General features: G+C 55.0%; 3 protein-coding genes across 3 annotated transcripts; 2 read left to right on the forward strand and 1 right to left on the reverse strand.

The window, feature by feature from the left end:
* Window positions 1–516: 516 nt before the first annotated feature.
* Window positions 517–1,160, reverse strand: D7B24_004722 (uncharacterized protein; the record flags this gene model as incomplete). Its single annotated transcript, XM_028638888.1, has 2 exons — window positions 517–837; window positions 942–1,160. The coding sequence occupies 2 exons, from the start codon at window positions 1,158–1,160 to the stop codon at window positions 517–519; spliced, it is 540 nt and encodes a 179-aa protein (XP_028496611.1).
* A 1,279-nt stretch (window positions 1,161–2,439) lies between these two features.
* Window positions 2,440–3,994, forward strand: D7B24_004723 (uncharacterized protein; the record flags this gene model as incomplete). The annotated part of the gene is made up of 4 exons (XM_028638889.1): window positions 2,440–2,641; window positions 2,878–2,951; window positions 3,012–3,385; window positions 3,607–3,994. The coding sequence occupies 4 exons, from the start codon at window positions 2,440–2,442 to the stop codon at window positions 3,992–3,994; spliced, it is 1,038 nt and encodes a 345-aa protein (XP_028496612.1).
* A 1,496-nt stretch (window positions 3,995–5,490) lies between these two features.
* Window positions 5,491–6,999, forward strand: D7B24_004724 (uncharacterized protein; the record flags this gene model as incomplete). Its single annotated transcript, XM_028638890.1, has 3 exons — window positions 5,491–6,014; window positions 6,095–6,563; window positions 6,631–6,999. 3 exons carry the CDS (start codon window positions 5,491–5,493, stop codon window positions 6,997–6,999), a joined length of 1,362 nt encoding a protein of 453 aa, XP_028496613.1.
* Window positions 7,000–9,273: the final 2,274 nt, after the last annotated feature.

Raw genomic sequence — 9,273 nt, forward strand, 5'->3', positions numbered from 1 at the left:
TCGGGTAGATGGAAGACGATCCGCGGGGCACGTTCTCTGGTAAGGGGAGGGGGTGCAAACTGCGAACCTGACCCTTCGATTGACCCTTCAGGAGCACTCCCAAGGGATGTTCTTGCAGAGCATCTTACATTTCACCATTCATTCATCTATTCTTGATTGTTTGTAGCTGTTCAAGTTTCTGTGTTGAGTAAGCTATTCTGAGGCCCTGGGCGAGGCACTACATCTAGCTGAATTGTCTGTCATTGTCGTGCTGATGGGATGTCTTTCTCGGATTGAACCCTCTACTTCGTCCCCTGTTGAGATACCTCCCCACATTACCCAGACCCACGGCCCCTTATTCGAACACCCAAACATAAGGTATACATGTACGTTGGAGAGAACCTTAAAGACTCAAGCTCTATGGCACGACAATGATTGTCTTCTCAGCGCCAAAAGCCCTTAAACGTCCTCTCTTGTAAACATGAAGTATTGACATGAATTCCCACGTGTCCGCCTCCCCCAGGTGCGACGCCTCCTCTACGCATACGAGTCGAACAGCTGCTGGAACTTAATACGCGTGGCGTCGTCTCCCACCCAGACGTCCCTCGCCCTATCGACGACCTCGACGTGGTTGCCAATGTGCGTCGCGACCATGCCGTTGCCCGGCGCCGACTTGTCGATGAAGACGTGCTCGTCGGGCTCAACGACGGCGGTGTAGTAAGGGTGCGAGAGCATGGCGCCGAGGACCTCGGGCGCCTCGTACAGGAACATGGCGATGCCGTCAAAGTCGACGAGCTCGTTCGACACGGGCTCCGCGGCGCCGGCTACGGTGGCGGGGATCTTGCCTCCGACCTGGACCTGAGCGTTGGGACCATGTGTTAGAAGAAGGAAATATCTTCAAGACCCGGCAACGTGACGACAGAGCAAGGAAGGGGTCAAGGGGCTATGGTGGTTGCTTTTACCTGCTGGTAGCGGCTGATGTTGAAGTGCGCGGCCAGGGGCGCGACCCTCGGCGCGTGCTGCGTCTGCCAGTAGTCCCAGAACTCTTGGCGCGTGAAGTCTGGGTGACGCTTCACGTAGGTCACCATCTGCAGGAGGCCGGTGTTGCTCTTGCACGTGGCGAGCGTGGCGCCGAACAGTGCCGCCGCCGCGACGGCGAGCATCGAGTTGACGCGGGCCATTGCTTTCTTTGAGGAGGGCGACGGTGGTCCGTTGGTTTGGGCTGACAGGTTCTAGGGGAAGATTGGCTCGCAGACAGATTGCACACGTGGGAGACGAGGAATTATGGGAAATTCCAGAGTGCAACGGGGTGGCTTTTGATAATCCAAACACCGAGCTGTGTGATATTTGTCAGGACAGGGGCGAGTGTGCTTGTTGGTCGTCACTTGCAGAATGACAGGGCTAGATGCAGAGTTGAAGCATGGGTTGACAAAAGTCTGGCCATATACAATCGATGACATCCGACGGCAAGGGGCATCGCCAAGCGGAGAGGCTTGTCTTGTCGTGGCTCTTTCGGTCTGAACACGGCGGCGATGGCTCTGATGTGGCCTTCACATTGTCCTCCTCATCAAAATTATCAGCTCCATTGCAGGCAAGAGAAGGGTCATCAAACGTTGACGACCGGTCTCTCAATTCGTTCGTCTCAACAGTGAACATAGTGACATGCTTTTAGGCCCGCAGCACAACTTGAACGCAACGGCGGACTGAAGGTCTGAAGAAATCTTACTATCATCAACAAATCCCGCTTCTACAGCGGGTTTCCACGGTGGTCCAAGGTCCAGAACAGGACCCTGATCCCACCCCCGGCCGAAAAGTCGGGAAGAGACGCCGGAAACAGGGGTTGGCTGTTCCGGCCTCCGACAACCCCTGCGCTCCGGGGCTTCAATAACCAACTGCATACAAATTTGCCAACAGAGTTGCTTTCTTGGCTTTTGGTTGGGCCGCGAGTCAACAACCCCTGACACGAAAGGGCAAGACGGGAATGACAATAATTGCTGTGAGACGCACTTGTGGGCTTGGAACTCCTTCGCCTGGCGAAGGGCAATCTCTTGTGCGTAAAGTTTAATCCCTTGGCTGCCGCTGCGCGGCGCAGCAGCGGCATTCGTCCAATGCAGGAGGTGCCGTTGTGCTGATCGCATCTGGGAGACCAACGGTCATGAAAACTCCGCAGCATCTACCCTTGTTTTGGTATCAAACTGGTGGTCGACGTGAGGAAGACTCTCGACATGGATTTGGGCTTCGTTCCCAGGGTGCACAGCGAAGAATTCAACCAGCGTCATGGGTTGGTTCTTCAGGAGGATTTCGACCATCGAGAAGTCGTGGCGATCTATTCCCCCAAAATTAGGTCCTGAGCCACGAACCTCATAAATTCTGAAATTTCTTCATTCTGATACTGTCGTAGCTTGCCTATCGTCTACATCTACCTCGTAGCGTCTCTTTCGGCGTGCAGCAATCAACGTCATGTCCTTTCCAGTGACCAACGGTGTCACAACTTTCATATCACCGCCGGACGGCTATGAAGTGAACTTTGATAAGCCTCAGCATCAGAACGTGGTTGACCACTTTTTCATTTTTGGCGTACTCGGATCCACGGCGCTCGTTTGCTTGATGCAGAGGCTGTACACGAAGCAGGCTCTGGCGGGCGGCTTACAAGTTGACGATGGTCAGTCTCCCTTCCTACGTCAAGTGCTCTAATTCTCGTCTGGCACTAACCAGGGGCATCCACAGTCTTGATTACTTTTGCATGGGTACGCTAAAGATATGATGTGCGAAGATGGATTGTAGTGATTAACTCGAAGGCAGATGGCCTCTGTGGTGATGCAGTCGGTCCAGATCTGTAAGTCACGTTTGGCTTCCCACCTAGCGCAGTCGTACGATGGCTAAACCCCCGTCTCTCAGGGTCCATTTCACTTGGTGGTTTGGGGCATCATGCTTGGGAAATGCCAATCGATGTGTTCGAAAAACACATGCTGGTAAAGCGTTCCACCTTTCAAAGTCCTGTTTGACTCCAAGCTAATAATGGCGGCTGGCAGAGTTCTTACATTGCCGCCCCGATCTTCATCACCTGTAATGGCCTCAGCAAAACCTCACTCCTAACACTATACCTTCGAATTTCGCCGCAGAGGTGGTTCAATATCATCATCTGGTTTGCCATCGCCATGGTTGCCAGCTACACTGTCACCATTGCGGGGTTGCTACTTTTCGGATGCAAGCCGATCCGGTCTGCGTGGGACCCTTACGCTACGGGGAAATGTGTCGACTTTCCCGTGGTATACATTGCTATCGCTGTAGCCAACATTGTGTCCGACGTTGTTCTTTTCGTGATACCAATTCCGACAATCATCAAATTGAAGATGCCACTGGCTCAAAAGATCGGGGCGGGCATCATGTTCGGCGTTGGTTCGGTGTAGGACTTGCCCCTCAGTGTCCCGAGATGAATTATTTCTTGTTACTGATAGAAAAAAAAAGGACTGTAGCAACGTCGGTCGTGCGGATGGTATATCTTCCGTCCCTCCTCGGATCCTCTGACATTCCATGGGTTGCTGCCCCCGCCAATGTTTGGTCGTAAGTCACTGATTCTGACGACCGGAAATGAAAGCAATGATCGAATGTACTGACACTATTCAGTTTCGTGGAGGTCAATCTCTTCGTTATGTGCGGTTCGATGCCCACATTCCGGAAGTTCTTGAAACGCTTCGCCCCCAAGCTCATGGGCTCCTCGTTTGGCACTTCTCGACCCTCGCGATCAGCCAAATACGCCGACGGCTCGCAGGTCAAGCCACACTGGCAGCAACGAACAGGTTATGCGCAGTTTGACTCGGTCGAGATGGGAGGCTTAAGAGCCGATAGCGGTGAGCAGCAGGTCGGAGCAGGCAGCACCGAGGTGTCTGTGAGCGTCGCTGCGAAGGACCTGAATGATAGGGGCGAAATGCGTGACGACACCAGCGAAGAGAGGATTCTGGATAACAAAACGATTGCCTATTCGAGGACATTCCAAGTCCAGTACGGTCGATAAATAGGAAACTATTGCGATGAGGTTGGTTGTTGAGAGCCCCGCGACTAGTGGAGCTGAGAATGACGATCCTCGAGTCGTGTCACGATCGATAACGGCGCGGTCCGCTATCCACGAGTGGATCGAATTCCCCGCCGCGATCCATCTTTTCGATCTCATGAATTGACTGGGGCGATGCCAAAATTGACTCTTGATCTTTCAGCAGAAGAATGCGCACTCAGTTCATGGCCATTTGATGTGCTGCTTCTTAGGCTGTCCCACGGCTCGGTGCTTTGGGTGTCTCTTCGTTTTGGGAAGGGTTCCCAGGCTGACAGTTGATACCCCGTAGCTGAGGCGAGTGCTCATCTAGATACTGTCCTTTGTAACACGAGGATCATCTGGCGTACTTAAAAAAAGGAAACAGGGTTCTCTGAGAGTCGGTCTGCTTTTTGGAACGATCCTAGGTATATCCTCTCGACTCGTGCAGAATTGTCAGATTGTAGATTTTTCGGACAACAATCATTGGGGGTTCATTCATTAGATGCGATTTGTGCCCCCCTGTCGGATTTGGCACTCTTTTCCAGGCATTGGCCCCGGGGGTCAGCTAGTCACCAGCGAGGTCTCCCAGTCCCACCGAAGACATGGTAAAATCCTCGATCAAGTTGAGCATGGGACCCAACTGAAGAAAACACCGAGCACCGAACACCGAGCAGCAGACTCGACGCAAGACAGCATGCGAGACTTCGTCACTTGACCTCGTGGAGGCGGCGAAGTTGCCGCTGATGTGCATACGCCCAGGATGCCAGCTGCTGGCCTGCGATTGGGGGCAAAATACGAAAGGAGGAATGCCGCGGCGGGGAGAGTGCCTCATGTCGACTGTTGTCGCGAGAGCGGATGCGGGACTAAGGCACTGTCGACGCTTGCATCTCTTGTCAACTAGCCACGCACGGCAAGATGGGAAGATGGGACGAGGGACAACGATCATGAACTGCCTGGAGATGGGGATAGACAGGGCGACTACCGGACAGGGATGGCCCCTGGCAAGCACAGCACAATTTGGGGGAAGAGAAGGCACTTCCAGGCACCTGAGGAAGGGACCAAGGGGACCAGACACACACCTCTTTCCCCGCACGACCAGTAGCTAGCTGCATGATACCTGCCACCAGTAAAAACACGTCACTGTATCCAACCCAACGTCTGTGTGACCCTCCAGAGCTTGGCCCGGATCGCGTCTTGATCCACTTCACCTAACCGCCTTCTTGTTTGACTCCGGATGCTCATACATACCTCCCCCAAAAGGGACGATTCAAGTTGAGCCCTCGCATCGTCTGATATCTGTCACTTTCCACTGTAGCTTGCATCGTTGGCTGGCGTCGCCCACCGTTTCAGCGTCTTCCTTTCCACTGTCGGCCAAGGTACCTACCTACCTTAGCCTGCTGGCCATCTCGCCAGTCGTCCTCTCTCGCCCTCTCTCTGACAACGACTAGCCTTCCCCGTCCGACTAGCCCTCATCAATGACGATGAAGGCTAGATCAGTCCCGATTTCTAATCCCACACCTCCCCAGCCTCTCCGCGACCGTCGTCGCCCTCTCTTCACTGCCCCGTCTGTCCTCCTCATCTCTCTAACCCTGATCCTGACCATCACCCTCCTCCACCTCCACCCGGACGCATCACCGGCCTTCCTCCACATCCCCGGACGACCCCCCGCACCGGACGCTGCGCAATCAGTCATCCTGTACGCCTCGTCGTACTCTGGCACCGTCACCGCCCTCAACCTCACCCTCACTTCAGATGGCAACGCCACTCTGCGCCTTGTGTCCGAGTCGAAGGCTTGCGCGCCGAGCCCCTCATGGCTGACGCTCGATGCCAGTGACTCGGTGCTCTACTGTACCGATGAGGGCCTGATGGCCGATCATGGTTCCGTATCTGCATTCAATGTTTCCAACGGCAGGCTCGCCCTGTTGGGGAAAGTTGACACTGTCATCGGGCCCGTGAGTGCTGTAAAGTACGGCGACGAAGGCAGAGGCCTGGCTGTGGCGCAATAGTATGCAGTCTCCCCCGAAGTCTCTCTCTCAAGAGTCTGTGATGGCCTCAAACACTTGCTAACCTTGCCAATCCTGCCAGCATTGGCTCCTCGCTCACAACCATCAATGTGACAACCCTCTCGGCCCTGACACTCCTCAACACCACAACCTTCACCCTCCCCTCACCAGGACCTGTGCCCTCCCGCCAGGAGGCACCTCATCCGCACCAAGTAGCCATCGACCCGACCGGCCGCTTCCTGCTTGTTCCAGACCTCGGCGCCGACCTCATCCGGGTTTACCTTATCGACTCATCGACCCTCGCTCTCCACTCCATCAAGCCTCTCATCACCGCTCCCGGGAGCGGGCCCCGTCATGTTGTCTTTTTTGAGTCTCCAACGGGAGCAACCTACCTATATCTTGTCACCGAACTCGCAAACACGATCACATCCTACGCCGTCTCGTACTTTGGTAACGACGAAATTCGCTTCGACCGCGTTTTTCAGTGTCCCACCCACGGCGCCGGCAATACGGTCCCTGAAGGTGCTGCCGCCGCTGAGATAGCCATTTCCGTACGTTCTCGATCCCTTTGTCTACCAATTGCTTCTTTCCTCAAACATGTAGACTGACAGGAAGCAGCCGGACAATCGGTTCCTCACCGTCTCGTCCCGCAACGAGCGCTCCTTCATAATTCCTAGTCCCGACGTCGAGGGCCCAGACGCCACTGGCGCCGGAGATATCGAGTCCGACTCCCTCATCACCTACCTGATCAGCCCTGAGACGGGTGAACTAGTCTTTCTACAAAAGTTTCCTGCCGGCGGGCTCATTCCACGTCACTTCTCAACGAACGGGAACGGGTCGCTCGTTGCCGTGGCAGTCCAGCAAGATGGCCGGGTCGTTATCCTGAGGCGAAATGCCGAGACGGGGCAACTCCAAGAGATTATTGCCAGTATCAAGCTCGAGGGAGAGGTGACGGCTGTCATCTTTGCCGACAAGTGTGGGGTTTGACGTGACATTTGATCGAAGCTGCACACGGCCCCCTGGTCTCCTGACATATAATGCGGTGATACATTCAAGTAGACGGAGCATACCTCGCGAAAGGGCTTTCACATGCCTGACCAGACCTGTAACTCTCAACTTGAAGAAACATGCTTCTCCACTGATGCATGACGTCCCAGCAGTGCCCCCGCCGTGCTGGAGACATTTCGCATCGCATGCAACCCTCGTGATGATGCTTGGGGACACTACCAACCCCGTCGCCGTTGCAACCTGTGACCGCTTCGCCCGCCCATGCCGCCCGTTCTCACCACCAAATTCTGTACCCACCCCACGGCATGATCCGGCGCGTCGTCCAGGTTATGCATCGATCACTGGCTCGCTACCGCCACGGTTACGTGCCTCTGGCCGGGCCTGCGAGCTCTGCATGGCAGAGAGTGGGCGCCGCAGCCACCAGTCCACTTGACGCGAGCGCCCTGTAGCGCCACCGGCACGCGTGCGGGGAAGGGGACCCAGAGAAAAGAGAAAGGCTAAAGAGAAACGGCTCCAGGAGCCTCCGCTTGATTTTCTGCACACAAGCAGCTAGACACGATTGTGGGGAGGTGTGGGAGGAAGAGAGCCACGGCAGGCAGGCAGGTAGGCAGGCAGGCCGACCGTCATGGCATTCATTTCCTTTCCTGCTGCTCAGGGTGGAGTCGTGGGGTGCATCCGTCAGGTGAGAACCGAGCATTTCTTTCCCTCCTCGCGTCCAGCCGTCGAGCGGGCTACGAATACGAGTCCGCTGACAGTCCAGACTGGCGGAAGAAAAGGGAACCACGAAATAAAAAGGAGCTATTGCAATCGAGTCGAGTCTAGACGACGTCGCTTCTCCACACGCGGGAGCAAGCGAGGTCGCTTGGATAGACAGGATGAACCCCTAGGCTGGCCTGGGCTGGATTGGCCACGTGAAAGGCGTGCGCTGCTTAATATACAGATATTACAGAATCGACGCCTCGGCGCAATGGGCTTTGAACGTCAGAGGAGATGGTGCAAGGAACGGGAGCCTCACTTCGTCGACGCAGCAATTATTTAGCAAGCCGGTGATACTGCCGAGTGTACGTCTTGGCGCTCTTTCGATGCAGGACCCTAGAGTTGGTACTTGTTGGTCGAAATGGGCAGCGATGGCCAGCTACCCATCACCACGTCGAGAGCACCAGCCATCCCGGTGTCGCTTTGCACCCAGAAACTTATCAAGTTTGGTCGGCACTGGACACCCAGACTGCATTGTCGATGATGGTCACCGCTCATCCTTGACAGCAGGACGGAGATGCGAAGGCAAGGTCCACAAGGTAACTGAGCCGCCGTCTGCATACACGGCTCAACCAAGAGTCTCTTACAGGCTTCTTTGCACGTTGGCACGGGCCACTTCGTCTTCAATGACCACTTCTAACCATTGACAGATGCTTCTGCTCTCCAATCAGAAAGCAACATCGCATTGTGAAGAGAGGAGAAAGGCAAACAGTATTCGCATCGGTGATGGTTATACTATGCTGCCGCCAGCCTTGTCACCAAAATCGCGATCGAGTCATGTCGTTTTCCTTCAGGACACAACTACCGCATGTTATCGAGAAGCATGGAGGATTGGGCACCCAAGGTATCTGAGGGAAATCTGGACCGATGTAACGGAAATCAGCTCATGTCTAGGCGGAAGAAACAAAACGACTTCTGGGGTACGGTTCTTCGGAAGTCTTGCTTGTGGAGGGCCATTGATGTCCTTTGCGTTGATGTGGCTTGCAGCTCAACAACAGCGAGCTCTTGACTAGCCACTTAGGTCGGCATGACAGATGCAGGCTGGTCACATTGGCTGTCGGCAAGGTTATTCTGGGGGCAGGGGTCTGCGGATGACGAGCCACGAGTGGCAAGTTGAAGCCCGCCTGCGCACTCGTGCCTTGTGGCACCGCTTCGGCGGCTAGCATCTCCGGGCCCAAAAGGAATGAGAAAAAATAACGGGCGCGTCTGATGCCTGACGTGGCCATGCTCGTGAGCAGTAACGCAGGCATCGAAACGAGTGTCACGTTGCGCGATTCAAACGTCTTCAGGTCCTTTGTACGTATAGCCTCGTCGTCTTGAACATCGCTGCGATGTATGGCATTTTCACTGTTTGGTTGAGGCGTCTTTCAGATGGGTCTGGCCGGATCAGAGCGTACCATGTACACCAGAAAGCAACCACCCCCGTCTAGATGGTGGTCCGATTGCCGGACGTCAGATCGGCTGGTGGTACTCCGTTGAGTCTAGACTTACAGCAGG

Source organism: Verticillium nonalfalfae, assembly GCF_003724135.2.
Source record: "Verticillium nonalfalfae strain VnAa140/NRRL 66861 chromosome Unknown scaffold_27, whole genome shotgun sequence".
Classification (NCBI taxonomy): Eukaryota; Fungi; Ascomycota; class Sordariomycetes; order Glomerellales; family Plectosphaerellaceae; genus Verticillium; species Verticillium nonalfalfae.